Here is a 19,095-nt window from a genome sequence, read left to right as displayed (position 1 = left end):
ACAGGATTTCTGCAATTCAGCCTCCTTCTCTTCTTTGTGTAAAATAGCAATTGCCTTAAATTGTTCTCACCAAAGCCATCAACTGTCCTGTCAGGCCAGGGATGAGGGATTTATCTTTAGCTGTAGGAAAATGAGTGAGAAGGTCTTATCCATGCACATATGTTGTGTAACATATGTAACATGTTGTGTAACTCCCTTGGTTTGACTCAGTGTCAGAGATTTCCCAAAGAATGTCATCCATGGCCTGAAAATGAAGCAATACACAACCAAAATGACTCATGAGAGCCGCGCCACGGCTAGGGCTGGACAACGTTGCCCTCCACGCTCAGATGTCATCCAAAGAGACGAGCAAAAAGTCTTTCCTTTCCCCGTCGTCTGGAGCTGTATTCCGCCTATGGAGGACTGAGAGAGAGGGGAGCAAGTTGACGTTGGGCTTGTTGAAGTGTAACCAGAGTCCTGCCCGTGCCTGCCGACGCGCCGCGCTCAGGGGCTGCGGGGTGGGGTGCGAGGGGCTGGCTGATCCGAGGCTGTTGGTGTGCCCAGGGGTGCTGCGGGTGGAGACAGTGCCCGTTTAGGGACTGGGCACCATCCGAGCACTCTCCTGCCACCAGCAATGCTCCATGCGGAAGCGTCTTGCAGTGGGTGACTTCCCGCTGTAACGGGAAAGGAAACAGATGTGCTGAATTTGCCCCTTTACCCCTTTTTTTTTTCTTCCTATGAAAATGGTGCAAGTTACAGTTAAAAAGAGGTACTTACTGACAAATACCCCCGTACACCCGCAGGTCCCTCCCCCTCGAAGCGCTGGACTGCGAGGGGGCTCAAGTGCTGCTCTTTCACTGAAACAGAGTGAACAGACTTTCCAGCCAGAGGATGCAGGGTGGCTGTCGTGGGAGAGGTGAGGTTATTCCTGAAAGAAAAAAGGTGCAGAGACCTGAGTGACTCCAGTGCGTTTGGGTGTTAGGCTCAGAAATACACAGCAGCCAGACTTTCAGCAGTGGTAGAGCACAGAGGGGCAATCCTTGCTGTTGTTCTTGTGTGTGAGGCTTAGAAGCCGAGGCAGTGTGCACCGATTGTCCCCAAAGCTGCGACAGAGAGTGACCTTTTGAAGGAGATGTTGCCACCGTCATCTGCTTTGATCCTTAGCAGTGTGAGCTTAGAAGGTCGGCACAGATGAAGTTACAGTTTAGTGTGAGGCTGAGTGCTTGGACATGTTTCTTCCTTCTTTTAAGAGCAATATGTATTTTCTATCTCTTTTTAAGTTAATCGGAAATGTTATTTATAGCTGGTTGTGCACCTCTGTGTATCCTGAAGTCCCACAGCACAGGACTGGGTGGGAAAACCTGAGGGACTGGAAAGAACGGGAAATGTTGGTTAAGGAAAAAAACAGATGGCCAGTCTGCTCCAAAGGTCAGTCTGAAAGGATTTCAGAGCCAGGGCGGCAGACAGGCAGGAGTTTACAGACTGGAGACACAGGGCAGAACCTGCCTAATTTATCTACTCTGATTATGATATAAGGGAGTGAGAATAATTCAGTAGTTTTCTTTGTGAACCAAGTTTATTTTTTAACCTTATTCAGCTCAGGAACATTGCCACAGTAGCAAGTACATGGTGTTCACTGTGGGAGAAGTGAATGTGATCCCTTCCTAAAAGCCATGTGGCTGTACCAGTCCTGAGAAAGCTGTGCAGCATCATCTACACTTCCACAGAGCATAGTTTAGTTGCAATTTGCTTCTTTCCTTTTTCTTAAATATAAATGTATTGCAAACCCCAGGCTCTGCTGCCTTTGGCATTTTATCCCCATTTTCTGGCCCTCACCTGCCAGCTCTGCAGTTTCAACATGCCAACTGCTTTTATTAGCTGCCAAGACAATTTCCGTTGAGAGACCTGAGGGGCTTTTATTTATCACTAAGCACAAAGAAGGATCTTTTTTCGACAATGCTAAGGTAATTCTTCCCCCTCCTGCCCCATTTTTTTTTATGCATGTGATGTGCACTCAGTAATGTGCTTTCCTCCTATTAACATTCTGAGAAATGTAGGTAGATTTGCTTTTATGTGACATATAAATATATCCATATCGCACTGAGACATGGATATATAGACATATATATATAGCCCCTTAGGGATTTCGTTTTCTTAGATGCAAAATAACAGATTTACCTCAAACTGCATGCTTTCAAAACTGAATAGGACATTGTGTTATACTTTTCAGGTCTTACAAAGATGCAGATACATTTCACTCTTCACACAAAATTACCCTCATCACAGATTTTGCAAGCTGTGTACTACAATCTGTGTACTGCTGTCCGGAGTTTTCTGTCGGTTGTTCTGCTGGATTACGTGCAATAATAAACAGTTATCTGCTCACTGTATCAGGGTTTATCTTTGTGGGGGTTTATTTTCGGGATGACACACTCGTTCCAGTCTTCAAGGAGAGGTCATGATGATGTGGTCCAGAATTTCAGAGGTGACAGCTGGATGGTTTTTAGCATTTTGCTAACATCTATTTCAAAATCTGCATTTTTTGTTGATAGGGGGGTTATGTGCAAAGAGAACTGTTTTCGTTTATTGCTTTTTGAAAGTTTGGTGCCAGGTGTTTGAGGACATCTCCAGCTCTCCGAGTGACCGGTGTGTGCATGAAGCCAGCACGGGGCCCATTAGCCGCAGGGAGGAAACCCTTGCAATGAATAACAAGCACGCGCTGATGCAGACCTTGGCTCATAAATAACTCGTTGGCTGCGTTCTCTCTAGAGGATGGCTCAGCTCAGAGGGGAACGCTGGGCTTGGAGGTGGCTGCGGCTGAGCTGTCAGAGCCCCAGACACAGGATGAGGTGAGCAAGACTCAAGCCTAGGGTGCTTTGGGCTGTCCGTGGCCACAGGAGCCAGGCTTTTGGGGAATGTGGGGCTGCCCTGGCCTCTGCAGTGAGGGTACAGCACCAGCATTGCTGAGGTCCTCCAAGACCACCAGCAAGGGGAGAAAACTGAAAATCACCAGCCAGAGCCTGGCCAGGGTTTGGTATGTTTGCGGAGTCTGTGTGCCAGCCATTGGGTCTCCCTGTATGAGATTTTCCGGGCCCTCCTGCTTCCTTTCCTGGCTTCAAAAAACACTGAAGCAGGACTTTCTTCGCAGTTTTTCCCACAAATATCACAATTAGTTTCTAGTACTCATCATAGCCCAAGGGGGGACAGCCCCATCTGCCTTTTCCTCCCCCCAGCTCTCCCCAGCCATTCAGCTCGCCTTTCCCCTCTTGAACCCTGCAGGAAACCAGTTGCAGACCACGCCGCTCTGCTGCCATTAAAGCCTCGGCCCAAATGCAGCGATGTTCTGGGACCTGTGTATCAGCAGTGAGCGGAGCCCCATTGAGCTGGCCTCGACGGGAGGAGGAACGGGGCTGGAGGAAATGCGACCCGCTGGCCCGAAGCCTGCCGGGGCGATGTGGGCAGCCGGTGACAGGTCCCTTCGCTGCCTGCCTCTCCCCAGGGCTGCTGCCAAGTTCCTTCCCAGCCACGTATTGCTGCCTGCTCCTCCGGCGCCACAGTTCTGTGTTTGGAGAGGAGTAATTCTCGCTTTCCTTCTAGCCCGCTGGCTTCAGTTCTCTTGCATTGATTTAAAGACCCATGGATGTGGTCAGGATGCCCTGTTGGTGCAAAATCTCACATGCTCTTAGGCAGCGTTGAAGTCACGGCAGACCCATGAGCTCACGGCCACCTCCGGCCGCTGAATTTTTTTAGTGAACAGCCAAAGTGATGGGAAAGCCAGGCAAGAAGGATGGGGAAATGGTAGTGGGGAGAAGAGTGGTTTAGGGGAAGGATGTGAGAACAGAGCCTGGCACCAGGCAGGGGCACAGGGTCCCAAGGAATGCAGAGTAGCCGAAACCTTCAATCCCTTTTCTATTTCTGGAGCATCTCACATGAGCGAAGCCAGGCTGTGCAGAGGGGCTGGCAAGACACAGGCTCAGCCTCCACGGGCAGAAGGGGCTCTCTGCAGCCTCTGCAGGGTGCAAGAGGCCTTGTGGTGGAAGATTCTGTGCCCTGGTAAGGAACTAAGGAGAAACTTCGGTGAAACGATGGCTTTGCTCTCCTCTGGGCTTGTTTTGCCGCTGGTGCTAGAGGAGCCAGCAGCATCTCATTCATCCAGTCATGGGGAGGAGGCGAGGGGCGGCAGGGTAACCGGAGCCCTTCGCACCTCATAAATCTCCGGCTGGTGAATGGAGCAGATCCTTGGCCCATGTGGAGGCAGCAGGCAGGGAGGCGGGTCTCCTGCTGAAGCCATGACATAGTGCTTCAAAAATATGGGAAGTGGCAAAAGGAGGAGCACGTCCCTTCCCCAGGGTGGGGGTAAGAGCGCTGAGACTCTGCGTTGGGAGCTGCTGCTTCTGGGGTGATGTCCCCAGCACTGCTCCCAGCTGAGTGTCCCCGGGTGCAGGGAGAGAAGTCCGACATGTGAGAGCTGGGAGAGAGGCCCTGGCCTGATCTGGTGACCGAAGGGCACACGTTAGTTAGCTTGCACCGGTGGGAGGTGGGAGGGAAGGTGCAATCCGAGCCCCTGTGTCCTTTGAGAGCGACGTGCCCAGCCTGGGGATGGGATGGCCGCACTGCCCTCCGCCGTCCCTGCAGAAAGCAGGAGCATCCCTCGCTCCTGGCCCTCGTCTCGGGGCTAAGGTGGCCCTGGCTGCGAGCAGGTCCTGGGGAGAATAGAGGGGTGACCCTGCTCCTCTGCACGGGGCAGGGGAACTGGTAGCTTTCCCAAAAGCAGCCTGGGAGACGTTGCTTTCATTGCTTATTTCCTCTGAGCATCCACCCAGGTCGTGCCGGCTGGGGCAGCCAGGCTTGCTTTCACCTGCACCCTGCAGCTGTGCTGCCCATGAGCCACGCTGCCAACCAGCCAGGAGGACACCAGCCCTTTACTGACCCCCTGAAAATCCCACCAGCACTGGGACCACCTTAGGACCTTCTCCCCAAGAGGGAAAAGCTGCTGCCGCCAATCCCAACTGCTGGCATCAGGTGTTCCCATTCAGAGGAGCAGGGAGCAGCCCCCGGCGCACTCACAGCATCCTCTGTCTCTATAGAAACAGCACGCAGAGCACAAGTCACCGGGCTGAAATTAAAGAAAATCTAGCAACTAGAAAACACTGAAACATCCTCAATACTTCTGCCCCATCACCATACTTTGCAGTTCTGTTTCCTCCCCCATGTAGCAGCTGGGAAAGTGCCCCTGATCTGGGGTCTGCAGCTAAGCCAGGGCAGGGCTGCCCGTGGAGGTAAGAGCCCCCGCTGCAGGGGCTGCTTGCACCAGGTAGTGCTCGTCCTACAGGGCTGGTGCTTGCAAAAACTGGTAAGCTGGGGATATTTGAGTAAATAGAATCAACTAGAATCTCTCCTGTGGGACTGGCAGGCTTTGATCAGCTGTGAATCACAGCACGCTCCCCGAAATGGATGCTTTGCTTTAAGGAGCGCTGAACAGCATCCTGTGAGCGAGCAGAGAGGAGACAGCTCCAAGAGCCAAAGAGCCCTCCAGAGGCCTTGTGAAATACACATCGCAAAACAAACAAACAACTTCGGAGTGATTACACCAATATTGCTGTAGGACTATCCCCCCAAGCCTTATTAGCAGCTCCTTAATTGGAGCTTGCTTGAACTAATTAGTTCAAAGAAGCAGCCAGGGGCCAGAGCAGATTGAAGAGGGGCCGTCTTTAATTCATTCCTTGATGTGTGGTCCACCCTCGCTTGTGCCTCTAAAAAATGTAAGCAGTTGCTCAGCATGTTCTGTGGTGAGCTGTCACTAGTTTAAAGGTACTGCTATTTTGGTTTTACTAACATGCTCTTTACTCCTTGCAGGGCTGTACCAAAGAGCAGAGCCAGGCTCTTGTAGCCAGCTCTGGTTGCAGCACGGTGCTGTGTCTCCTGCTCCTTTTTTCCTCCCTTTTTGGAGGGAGCCACGGGTTCTTTGTGGGTTGCTCCCCAGCACAGCCTGGGGCTGGCTCCCGAGGTGCTGGCAGGAACCAGGAGGCAGAGGCTGTCCCAAAGAGCCCCCAGCACGGCCACGCTCTCTTCTGATACCATCTGCCGTGGATGCCCAATTACCCTTCTGAAAGCACCCCTCCCACCAGGCAAACCTAGAGATGATGTAAGAAGGCAACCTGGCAGGTGCTTATTTCAGTAACTTATTTGAATTCTGGTGTTTTGCAGTAGTAAACAGTCCTTACTGAGGACCCTGCTGCTAACCCCGTGGAGGTGACTGCTCTGGCCACAAGCACTGCGCTGGGGTCAGCCAGAGCCAGGTAAGCATGCTGGAAGTGGTGTCTCCATCCCTGGAAGCCTCTGATGAAGCTTCAGCCACCGTGGGGTTTTCCAGGCCGTAAACCTCCCACCTCCCCTGAGCCACTTCTCTCCTCCATCCCCCCCTCAGCACACACACACGTGCTCCCACCCGGTGGCTCCACAGCACCCGTGAGCGTGGCAGAGCCGAGCACCCCTCTCCTGCCACCAGACCATCTCCAATCAAAGCAAGCCGCTGGCATTTTACCAGGTCAGTAAGCACTGCAAGGGCAGGATTTAGAAACAGCAAGCTTTAATTAAGAAGCTAACAGGTTAGATCAAATTAAGGAGCAGCTTCAATGCGGTAAATTATTTAGGAGTGATTTTTAGGATCTGTTTGGGGACATTCATAAATTTGCAGCCTGCACTCGTGCTGGTGGCAGTGACTAAGCACTGAGGGCAGCACGCTGCTTCAGGCTTTGTGAGCAGGCTGGGGGGGCTCAGGGTGCAAGGTATGCTCAAGTTTGAAGGGAGCTGTCAGATTTCTTATAAGGAATTGAGGCTTTGCTCAGACCCTGGATACCCAGAGGAGGGAAGTCCCAGTGACTAGGGGTCTGTGGAGAATGCTGGACCCCTGAAGTGTCAGTGCTTCCTTCTCTCTGCCACGCCAGGGCTTGCCACGCCGTGCTGCTGCTCCTGGCTGAGCCAGCAGAAACGCCTCCCGCGCTCCCAGCTGCTCCTCCCGCAGTTCCAGCCAAGCACTGTGTGGCCGCACAGACCCAGCACCACCAAACGTGGCACCACGGCCACAGTTCCTGGAGACAACTGGCATGCCTGCTGAGACCTTGCCCTGAGAAATGACACGCACTGAGGAACGGAGAGCGCTTCAGGGAACCGCGAGCCGCTGCTGGAATGCGAGCTCCCAAAGGTCCCTGCAGGGCCAGCGCTGATGAAGAAATAACATCGATTTCTCTCTTCTCACCACCGTGCCCAGGAGGAGCTCCCTGCCCTGTTGCACACCAGGGGTTGTTTTCCATGGGCAATCCTGGCATCTTTGACCCCTGTCTGGCCCTGGGGGTCGTTGTGGTCTCCATGGTGTGGGTCTGCTCAGCCCCACCCTGCCAGAGGGGACGGAGCCCCATGGGGATGCCCAGGCTGGGGGGCTCTAGCAGCGATCCTGGAAAGGCTGAGCTTCAGAATGTTTGTGATCTTTTCATTTCACCTAAACTAGGATTTTTTAGAGAGGGAAAGCATTGAAGTCTGTCCGCCTCTAACCAGATAAAGGCCAGGACAGATTTTCAGCCTCCTGTTTTCACTTTCCTTATTAGATACTACTTGCACAAAGGAAAAAATGCTTGTGAGCCCTCACGCTGCAGTGACTGGGATTTGGCTCCTGTCTCGCTTCAGTGCTGGCTGCAGGGGTGTCCTGCCCTCCTGGGTGTGCAGCAGGCAGGTGGCAGAGGGATCAGGGAGCAGAAGGAGCAAGCAGGCAGAGGCGTAAAGGTGACTGAGTGCCGTTCGGAGAAAGGAAAAGGGAGGGGAGGTTGGTTCTTTCCAAATCAGAGCCACCTATCTCTAGGGTTTCCAAGTCCAGAGTACTTTGCATTGATACACAAAGGAGCAGGCTGTCCTGGTGACTTTGGCTGCCTGTGGGGACGGCCCAGTTCAACCATCAACAGAACCTCGGTCCCAGCAGGAGCTGCCCCAGCTCCCTCAGGGCTGATCCACCTCTGCAGGTTTGTGGCTTTGCTGCTGCTGGTACAAAACTGCTTCAGCTGCCTGCTCCAGACTCCCTCCAGCCTAATCCCTCTGGGAGCCATCAGCTGAAGCCTCCAGCAGCAGTTATTCCTTGTAATTCCTTTCTGCTGGCAACTTCTTTCCTAACAGCATGTGTCTGTCTGTCTTCTCAACCAGCATCTCCTTAGCAAGCTGAGTGCTGACCTTCTTCCTCCACCTAAAACCCTCCCAAACCCTCCCAATGTTTCAGCATAAGTTCAGGGAGAAGGGGCAGGAGCTCATTCCTCATCTACTGAGTTTAACGCTCCAGTGCCTTTACTGGAGATCTCGTGGTGCTGGGAGAATTTATCTGCCAATTACTTCTCAAGAAATAACAAAGGATCATGCAGTACTTGGCAGATAAGGGCAGAGAGGGGGAAAGAGAACAGGTCTTTTTTTAACTGAATCTCAAGTATGTTGAATAAAAACTTCAGAACTATCAATTAGCTGTTGGCCTGGGGCTAAAATTTAATTAGGAGAATAGCGCTTTCAAACTGTCACTGTCTGGGAAGAAAAAAAAAAAAGCATTAAAGGGAGCAGTAAAAAATGGAAATGTGATGGGGAAGACAGAAAAGAGTTTGCTGGGATGCTTGTGTTGAGCTGTTCCTTGTGCTAGCAGAGATACAGGCTGCCCAAGTGCCCATCCCTTGCCTCAGAAGTGCCCTAATCCTAAACCCTAATTTTAATCCTAAATCCCCATCCCGTGTGGCTGCATTACCTGGGGGTTACATTGAGGTGCTTTTGTGCTTACTGGTCTGTTTTTTTGTCTGCAGATGCTTTTGCATTTTTTTTTTCTTTCTGAGCTGCTATAGAAGAACTTGTTCTAATGGGAAGAAAATCTCTCTACTAGAGAAAAGGTTATTACCAGCAAATTTTTTCACTTCCTAGTTTCTTTTGCTAAGTAGAATGCTTCTCTTGCGCTGTAGAAAATGTATTTCCCTTCTTTTCAAGAAGCAACTCCCAGATTTCTTTGCAAAGCTTTCTTACTCAAGAGTAACAAAGAGGAACTTTGCTCCTGAAGTCCCAATATATGCAAAAGAGCACAAAATTACATGAATCCATAAATTCCAAACAAACACTATTTCATAAATATCTGCAAAACCAGTGTTCTCTCTTCTTATCCTACAGTTATTCTGGAGCAAAGCGGGCAGTTTAATAATCTACAATATAACAATCATACATGCAAAGCCACCCTATACCAAAATGAAATAGATCCTGAACGCTTCCGTGCACATTGGTGGGAAGTGAGGTCTTGTTCTGGCTCGCCCAGGGAAGTTATTTTCCATAGACACAGAACAGTTACTTAAAGTCTTGTGCTCTTAAAAATATCTCACGGATCTTTTCCCAAGTAAGATGTAAGCCTGTGATTTAACGCTCTGGGTTGCTGTAAAGCAGTGTCGGGTGCTGAGGCTGAATTGGCTGCTCAAAGAAGAATTGTTTACAGTCACTTCAGGGTTATTGGTGGCTGACTTCTATTTTATTTGGCGAGAGCCTTGGCATTTGGCTCATCTGTAATCTCTGATGTTTTACTCCCAGTCCAGATAGTCTCTTGTGAGTCTGGGGCAAATGTTCTTGGGCTGGTTTCTTGAATGTGTCAGGTTATGAATATCCTCTTCGCTTACAAATGACAGCAGCAGCGAGTACTATTAATGCCTTATAGGCAATGCCACCTATCACAAAACACTTTACAGACTTTTATGAATTATTTTCAGGAAATAAGAGAATTGTTTCACCTGCCATTGAAATGCAGCTGTAGCTGGGACAACGTGCTGCTTGATGGTATGTAGCTACACCACACCAGGGCTTACAGGATGAGGTTACCAAAGGCTATCCAGCCAAAGCAACTGCAGGAATTTAGACAGGAAAGGTAAGATTATTCAAAAGAAATTCAGGCCACAGAGTTGGAAGTATTACTGTTACCTTAAGGAACACAGATTTTTAATTTGATCATTTTTTCTGGAACAAATCCAACTGGCCTGGACCTTGGGTTTACGTGCTACCAGCACGGCCATATCTCCGGGAGCACGGGGTGAGGTCCCTGACGCCCAGCTTCAGCCATGCATAATTCACAAATCTCCATCTGAGAGAGTCAGACTGGTCTCTTTAGAGTCATGGTGAGGAAGGGTCACATCTAGGGAGATATTCATCTCCTCTCCTTCCTCAGACCACTACCCTGAGAAGAGAGGAGCTGCTTCTTGGAAGTGCCCAGATGTCCCCATTATCTCTGACAATGCTCCAGAGGAGCAGCTCACGTGGGTGTCTATCTTATAGGCACCTGCCTTTGGGAAGGGGATCCTCACCCCCTAAGAAACCTGCTCCAGTGTTTTTTTTCTCCATTGAGTGCCCTTCTCTTCCTGGATTTCCTTCCAGTGCTCTGGCCCAACTCAACAAACAGCTGCACTTGCACGTAACACAGAACGGCGTTGCGCTGCTATATTTAACTACAGATTCTTTAAAAATGCTAAGCATTGACCTGCGCCTAACACTTCAACAAACAAGAATAAATTATCATTAAGGAAAAGCAAATTAATTCGCCTCTAAGAATCTGTTTTGTTAAATGCCCTGGAGAGGTATTAACTCAAGCTTGCCGCAATGCCAAAGCGATTTCTGTTGGCGCTTTCCCAGCACGGTGCGTGCAGCCACATAGCTCCTGCGTTGTTTCAGGGTCCTGGTATTTATTTGGCAGGCCTGCTTTTCCTTGCAGGTGCCGCGAGGCTGTTCAGCTCTTCTTGTTCGGTGAGGAGATCCGAGCTGCCGTGAGAGCAGTCCTTCGTGATGCTGTAGTACACCGGGGCGCTGTGCGGCACGGGGTTCTTGGTGCTCTTCTGCTCGCACTCCCAGAGCTTCCTGAAGGCAGCCCTGAATTTCTGGGACATGAGGTTGTAGATGATGGGGTTGATGGCGCTGTTCAGGTAGATGCATGTCCGGCAGAAGAGCAGGAACCAGATGTTCAGATATGGCGGGTCCATGAAGGAGTTCACCACCACCAGCGTGCGGTAAGGCATCCACAGGAGGGCGAAGAGCACCACCACCACTGCCAGCATTTTGGTCACCTTGTTAGAGGGAATAGGCAAAAAGAGAAATAGGCAAATGGTGCTGAAGTGCCAGCAGAACCTTCCCACCTCTAACTGCGCAGACAGGTAATTTATAATACCACACGTATCTCTCTTTAAGGATTTAAAATAGGCTCACAAACCATGGGACTGTCTATTCCTCACTGAATCTGTTTTGTTCATGAAATAATACTGCATAAATACAACCTTTAAATGACAGGTTTTCACCTACCACTCAAGAGACTTGGAAATTTCAGCACAAGCATCCATCAGCCTGGAAATGAGTGGGAAATAACCATGGGAATTTCTGTACCAGAAAACAGGTATGAAAATTGCTCATAATGTTAAATCAGCGAGGAAATTAACTTGTGCCAAAGTGGGATCCTAAGTTTTTTTAGGTGCCAGGGGTGAGTTTCAACTCCCTGTCTGGGATCTCCTGGTTTGCTACTCCTGCTGTGCTCCCAGGGACAGGCTCCTGGTACAGAGCAGCACTGGGAGCAGTGCCTGGAGTCCTACACAAATTCCTGAGTTGTGCTGATAGGGGAGCTGCTCAGCTAATCAGTATGGGTTATTTTAATTTGCAGCACACTAGGGAAGAACTACATTAATGTATTAGGAACAAGAAGATATTGAGAACGCAGGAGCGAGCAGTAATTGCCCTCAGCTCAACTCAGGCTTGCTTAAGAAAATGTGTTTTTGTACTGAAACTGCAACGATCCTAATAATTTTGACAGCTATTTCGGGTACGTGACAATCATCCTCCCACAAGTGCTTACAGAATACATGCGTCCCCAAGGAGGAAAGTATGAGTAAACACTGATGCCGCCCGCATATTAAGGCGGCGGTGTTTCAAATGTCAAAAAGGGGGTTGTGCAATGACTCCTCTATAAGGAAATAAGCACTTGGATCACACTCGGTCTTTCAGCTTTTCTTGGAGGTTTTTTTTTTTTCTTTTTTAACTTAGTTACAAGCAGTGATGCCTTCCTGTAATGTTTTGTGTAGAAATCAGGGGCGGTTGGCAGTGGCAACAAAACTTTTCCTACAAGAAAGGATCCATTGTCAAGCTGAGGCCAGAATAGAAGTGTTTTGCTGTGTGTGGTTTAACGGGAATGTGAGGACACTTTCCCAGAATCAGATCTCGCCGTAATGCCGTGAGTGCCTGGGCTGTTGCTAAGACTGCAGCGTGCTCACTGCTGCCTTGGGGGAAGACAGAAGGGATTTTAAAGAGAAAAGCTTCAGAGCTTTCCAGTGCCTTTCACAAGTGTGGCTGGATCCATCCCACAAGCTTGTGGTTTCAAGCTGCTAGGATGAGGCTACTGGGTGACAATGTGCTTTGTAGCAATAGTCCTGAACACAGAGCCACTGTCCGCCCCGAGCCTGGCACGGCAATATGGGCTCGACCCCTCCTCACCAGGGGAAGGAGGAGCATCCTCCCGCTGGCTGTGAGACCGCATTGCTCTGGGACAGAGAGCTCCAGGTACCACGGGAGCCCAGGAAGGAAGGCTTTCTGCCTGAGGAGCAGCGCATGTGGATGGGACCCATGCTCTCTACTTCTCTTTCCAAATATCTTTACAACAAATAGACACAACCACGATAGAGTGATCAGCTGCTCTGCTGCTTCCCTTGTACCACTTCTCAGGTTTGCAGAGAGAAAGGCTTTGCCATATTTTTGATGCAGCTGAGGTTAATATCCTGAGAACATGAATGAAGTTGATTTTAACAAAAATGTGATAACAGCTGAACCCTAGAGCAAAATGCAAACAACTCAACTCAAGTGATCCTAAGTACAATTTCATTCAGAATTTAATCCCCCCCACTGAGCACTTTATTCAGACCACTCGTCCTGGGAGACGAGGGCAGGCTGTGCTTCACCATCCCATGCAGAGACCAAACATGTCCATGTCCTGCCTGGAAGGGTCCTTGCTAAAGGGATGTCCCTGGGAGAAGGCTGGAGGGAGCCTTTCCGTCAGCTTCAGTAGTCCTACTGCAGCAGGATCACTGCAAAATGCATCCTGGAAAACTTAAACACCACACCTCTGCAGGTGGGCACTGAAGCACAGACACTCCTCGCTCAGCACAGGGGTTGTCTCCATTTCCAAGGTGCCAAGGTGTCCGCTGTAGAGAACAAATCTCCAAACTTGTGTCCACTTAGCTCTGTTCTCTGTCAGGTGCCACTTCTGGCCAAGAGCTTTCTGCACGGTGAAACGTCTCCTTCAAAACTAACGAATTAGTCCTGCTCACATGCTGGCTTGTGAGGCCGAAACATCTCTGACCTCTTGACTGATGTAATTCTGTTTGCTCAGGAAGCCACGATGTTTGTAAAGAGTGAGCTGGACTCTGCCTCACCGTGACAAAGCCAGAGGGAGTGCATCCTAGGCTGACAAGTAAGTCGGCTGCAGTCCTTGCCAAGACCAAACAAAGTTTGGCATGGGAAAGAATTTGTGATTCATCTGCTTTTAGCCAGAGCTGCCCCGGCTTTTCGGCTGGTTGTTACAGAAATCTCACAGTGCCCGACAACCTCCCAACACCTCCATCCAGACCGCATGAGACCACACAAGTGCTGTCACGAAAAGACCTGTGCTTCCTGCTCCACGTCCTACAGTGGTTTTCCCTGTGGAAAAGTTGTCATTGTCCTGGGAGAGGAAACCTGCTGAGGAACCAGCAACACAAGGATTTATTGCCTACTCTCGCTAAACGCCCTCGGTGCTCATCAAGGATGCTGCACCCAGGCTGCAAGGTGAGATGGCAGCTCTGCCCCGAGCTTGCTGCAAGATGAAATTGGCCTCGTAAAGCCAACTGTTCGTACAGCCCATGTTCTCCTGGGTGCAGTGTTACTAAGGTTGTATATGGTGCAGGATGGCTCTTCTGCTTAAATCCCAGTGGTCTATCCCAAAGTCGCTCTCACATCGCTATCACAGGGAAAGCAACCTCCAACATCATCTCCATGCACAGCTGAAACCCCTCTCCGTGCCTTTCCTCACTTTGGCTTTCCTGGGAGAGTAACTGCAGCATCCTTTAGGTGCTCTGAACTTTCTTCTGGTGCCCAAGTGAGAAATGAAATTAATCAGCCCTGGGGAGAGCTTGGGAGAATGTGAGTTCATTTATCCCTATCTGGAGCAGTCTTGAGTCATGGCCCAATAAAGCAGCTGCACCCCCCAAAAAAGACAGATCCTTTTTGTCGCCTCAAAGCATCCTTCAGGAAATCACCAGCCAGGGAGAAAACTTCTCCATGAAGTCTCACAGCCACTGTGCTGTGCGTTGTGTGTGCACGCAGCAGCCGCAAAGGGGCTGTGGCTAGAAGGAGGATGAGGCTTTCAGCCCATGTCCCCCAGGCCACTGCTGCTTCTCCCAGCCAGTGCCAGGTTTCCCTGTCCAAGCGCCACCGTCTTGAGCTGCAGCATCCTTTTTTTAGGAATCCCGCTCCCTCTAGTGGTCCCTAGCGGGTGAAATCCGTGCTCGGAGGTGCACCCTCACTTTAATCTTCCCTGCTGGTAGCTCACGTACTGTTTTCACAGCCTCCTCATCGCCCTTCCAGCTTGGAGACCCGCCAGCATCTCTTGCTGGAGCACTTTCTGGTGCTGTGTCCTCACGGCCGATGCTCGGGACAGGACCCATCACCAAGGGCCCCCCTGGAAATTCCTGGTGACATTTTCAAGGGCTGTCAGCACTTCTCTGGAGAGTGTGAGAGGTCGGTGTCGTAACCCAGCAGGCCTTTCCACCCTGGCCATGGGTAATTAATGAGCAAAGAAAACCACTTGCGAGCTGCTCACCAGCTATTGTGAAGCAGTGTCCAGTGGGATGATTTGAGATACCGCTGCATTTCTTCTTTCCACAGTTCCCTCTGGTTTTGAGGCAGTGTTGCCATTGCTATCAGAAAATCAGAGAGGACATCTTTCTTCTGGTGAAGAAGACCCAGGACACCGGTGTCTAGACTTCTGGACCATTGCACGGGGGCTTTTTGCCACTGAATTCCTCAGGAGCAGGTCACAGAGGTGAACCTGGCCCAGAGAAGGCCATTCTGGTCCCTTCTGTGCCTCACGTCCCATCTCCAGGCTCTTCCCTACAGCCACAAGGGCTGGCACCCACCTGCTAAAGCTGACCTGGGGGGGGACTCTCCTGGTTCCAGGCTGAGGGTGCTGTGGGGCCGTAGCACCCCCAGGAATGCTCTCCTCTCTGCTCGCTGCTTCTCCCATCCTGTATCTCTATCTGCCAGCTTTGCTGGACCAAATTCATCCAGCTGCCTTCAGCCCCAGACTAGACCCGGCTCGGTGATGTGCCCTGCTCTCCTCCCGCACGCTGCAGTGGCTCATGCAAGCGTCACTCGTGTGGTCCCTGCTGTCCCCATGCAGGAAGACAGCTTCAAGGCAGAGTTCTGTGCTGACCCCGCGGGGCTCCCAGGAGACCTCCTTCCTCCCTGCCTGGTTGGTCGGTTGTTTTTTCCCTTGTAACTAGATGCAGAGCCGTGACTCACTGCAGCCATAGCATCAGGATACATTGCTCCGGCTGGGTTTCCGGCAGCACTGGGGGAGATGCTCTGGCAGGACACAGGTTCGTTATGCTCAGAGCACTCCTCTTCATGCTGCCCAAAGCTCTCATCAAAATATCGGTGTGGTTTCACTTGGCTTTGGTGCACAGTCTTACTGGACAGTCGTATAAATTTCTTATGATTATATATATAAAATGAAGTGACCGTGTCCTGTGTCATAACCATCTACGGAAAGATGTTTATGGAGATCACTGGACCAGGGTTTGTATCACAACCACCTCTGAGGTGCAGCAAGACGTCCATCTGACAGATGACCAAACCGTGTGGCCCAGCTGGGGTTTCTTTCTCCTTTGCTGTCTCATCACAGGCTGCCTCAAAGTGCTGCTGCTGTGGTCAGAAGGAAGCAGTAACCAGAACGTGGCTGGAAGCCCCATGAAAAAAAACTGCTCAGAAACAGAAGTTTGGAGTCACCTTGCCTGCCAGTATTTTAGCTGCTATTTGTGCTTCACGAATAGCTTATGAGCAGCTTGGATCCAGGATTCTCCTTTATTTCATGCTGCCATGAATATTAGAAGTATGCTCTGAACTGGGAGCATGGTCGATACCTCCCTGAAGCCTCCAAAGTCCAGTGAGGGGGAAGCAAATTCTCCTGAATATGATAGTTACAGTCAAACGCACTGATACCCTTGTATCTCTGCAAGGTAGGAGGTGAGGATCGAACAGATTTACAACATGGCTTTTGCTGTTTTCCACTACAAATAGCAGAGCTACTGCTTTCTCTCCTGGGTTCAGGAGACTGACTGCAGCTTCTGTTAGAGAAAAGCTGGGTGATTTGTTGCTAATTCCACAAATCATCACAGAGCTCCCTATAGAGGGAGAATATTGACGATGATGATCATAGCACTAAATACACACCTGTATAGGGAGGTAGGTGTTGGTTGTGAATAGAGATAGAGAGACTCCCACTTTCAAAACAAGTTCAACACTTCTGACAATTTAAAACCTCGGTGACATCTTTATTCCTGATGAGCCCAGCTCTGAGATGGCAGGCCAGCCAGGGGCAGTTTTTGCTAAGATATTTCAGGAGCTAATGAAGACCTCAAGAAAACTGCCGGTGTAACGGAGGAAAGAGCAAAGGATGTTTCCAGGGGTTGGAGTGCCTTCATCCAGCCCCTTGGGACTGACAGCCTCGGGCACTCATCCTAATGAGGCTGGAGCACGCTGTGTGCGGTGCTCACCCCATGGCACAGCCTGTGCAGATGTGGTAGGAGAGGTTTTTGCTCCTTGGCCGTGCACCCATAGGTGCTGCCCTGTAGTCACTGGGGAACTTGCTGCGGAAAAACCCTGCACCAGCAACTGGGAGAGCAGCCTAGTGCTTTTACAGATGTTGGTGCTTGCTTTAAACTTTTCTGGGATGGAGCAAAAGGGAGAAAAAGCTGAACTAAAAAAAACTTAAAAGCTCATAAAGAAATAATACTTATTATCTGAGCTGCTTGCTTCCCTCTGTGACGTTGAATCGTCTCTCCCAGGCAGTGGAAGTTCCTGTGCCAGTCAGGGATCGAGTTGGATAAATGATATTTTTAAGACTGGCTGAAACTAATTTCAGGCTGGCTGGAAATCAGGTCCTGCTTGCTCAAAAACAGCAGGAGAGGCTTAAGCCAGACCCCAAGCTTCAGCCCTTATCTTTAAAGCAGACCATGTGTCAAAGTTTGAGGCTTGAGCAGGACGCTGTCCTGCACAGAGCCAGCCAGCAGGATTCCCATGCCCAGATACTGCCCTGTCCCAGGAGGTGGGTGAGAGACAGTAACTGCGCTTGTGGACAGAGAGAGGAGGAACAAGGCGAGGAGATGGAGAGCAAGCAAGCAGCTGGATGACAGAGGAGTCACTGAGAGGAACAATGTACCTCTGGGACACTGAGGTGCCTCCCCCAGCCGCAGGGAGCTGGGGGCTGCAGCCAGGGCTGGCTCAGAGGGTGGGGGGTCCTGTGTCCTGCTGGCTTTCCCTTCCCTTTGCTTTCCAAATCTGAGGTCACCTGCCCGGAACTCTGCCTGGGAGCTGAGTCCATAATGTGTCCTGGTACCCCCCCTCCCTGGGGAGGCAATCAGGAATTAATTATCCAGCCAAAACCCTGCACTCTTGCCTCTCCCAAGTGATGCTGGAGCTCCGTGGAGGCCAGCCCAAGCAGGGGGGGAGCCCATCTGCTGCCAGACCCCAACTGGCCTTTGGGGTGCCTCCTGTGCAGCAAGCACACCCTCTCAGCTCCACCTCACAAAGGGAAGCAAAATATTGGGTCACCCCTCTCCCTGCCAGAATCCACCCCCCCCAAAACCCTTCAAAGCACTGAGCCCCAGCAGCCCAGCTGGGGGGGGGGGGGGGGGCCTACCTGCTTGCGGGAGCTCAGGGCCCCCCTGCTGCCCCGGCAGGAGAGCTTGAGGGAGCCGCCCTGGTGCGTGGAGCCCAGGCAGGGGTGCTGTGGGGTGGCGGGCAGGGGGCTCATGAAGAGGATGCGGGCGATGAGGCCGTAGAGGACAGTCGCCAGTCCCAACGGGATGACGTAGAAGACAGCGAAATCCAAGAAGTAAATGGGCATGTAAAGGCTTCTGGAGACCCGGTACCCACAGGTGACTTGCGCCCCATCCGAGAAGGTGACCTGGGTGGTGTCCACCAGGAAGAACCACATGAGGCAATAGAGGGAGGTGAAGAGCCAGAGCGAGGAGACGATGCGCTTGGCGCGGCTCACGGTGCAGAGGAGCTGCGCTTTGATGGCGTGGCAGATGGCGATGTAGCGCTCCACTGTGAAGGCGGTGATGGACCAGGCGGAGATGTTGATGCCCAGGTACTGCAGGTAGGTGATGCAGAGGCAGCCGGCGTAGCCGTACACCCAGGAAGCCACCACGTCCGAGATGTTGGGCAGCCCGGCCGCCAGCAGCACGATGAGGTCGGCCACCGCCAGGCTCACCAGGTAGCAGTTGGTGGGGGTCACCATGTGCTTGGTGCGCAGCACCACCAGCACCACCATCACGTTGCCGGCGATGCCCACGCCGCAGATGAGCAGCACCAGCAGGATGGTGACCACCTGCAGCTCCAGGGGCTGCCGGGGCATCCTGCCCAGGGTTTGGTTGCCGCTGCCGTCCGGGACGGCTCCCGGGCTGGCCGAGCCGTTCTCCATGGGCGCTGCGCGGCTCCTGCGCGGCTCCTGCGCGCCCCGAGCGCCTTCCCCGGCGCAGCCCTGCCGCGAGGGGGGTGGTGAGCACCCCCCCGGCCCCCCCTGCCCGCCCCTTTCTTCTTCCCTCCCCTTTTTCTCCAGAATTCACCCCAAATCTTGCTGCAACCCGCTTCCCGTCCCCCACCCCCAGCCAGGAAGCCCCCAGCCCCCGGAGCCCCCTCAGCCACCCGGACCACCCCAGTCCCCTGGACCCCCCCAGCCCCCGGGATCCCCCCAGCTCCCGGGGTGCCCCAGGACTCCCCGGAGCCCCCCCGTGCACCTGATCCTGCCGGGTCCTAGCGCACCGCTGAGCCGAGGAG

At 51.8% G+C, this 19,095-nt stretch overlaps 1 protein-coding gene across 1 annotated transcript; it reads right to left on the bottom strand.

The window, feature by feature from the left end:
* Window positions 1-10,706: 10,706 nt before the first annotated feature.
* On the bottom strand, window positions 10,707-18,739 carry LOC118248973 (thyrotropin-releasing hormone receptor-like). Its single transcript, XM_035548473.1, has 2 exons — window positions 17,954-18,739; window positions 10,707-11,084 (listed from the first exon to the last, which is right to left on the bottom strand). Exons 1-2 carry the CDS (start codon window positions 18,737-18,739, stop codon window positions 10,707-10,709), a joined length of 1,164 nt encoding a protein of 387 aa, XP_035404366.1.
* Between the last annotated feature and the right edge of the window lie 356 nt (window positions 18,740-19,095).

This window comes from Cygnus atratus, chromosome 16 (genome assembly GCF_013377495.2).
Source record: "Cygnus atratus isolate AKBS03 ecotype Queensland, Australia chromosome 16, CAtr_DNAZoo_HiC_assembly, whole genome shotgun sequence".
NCBI lineage: Eukaryota > Metazoa > Chordata > Aves > Anseriformes > Anatidae > Cygnus > Cygnus atratus.
This window is presented reverse-complemented; position numbering and strand designations above follow the sequence as displayed.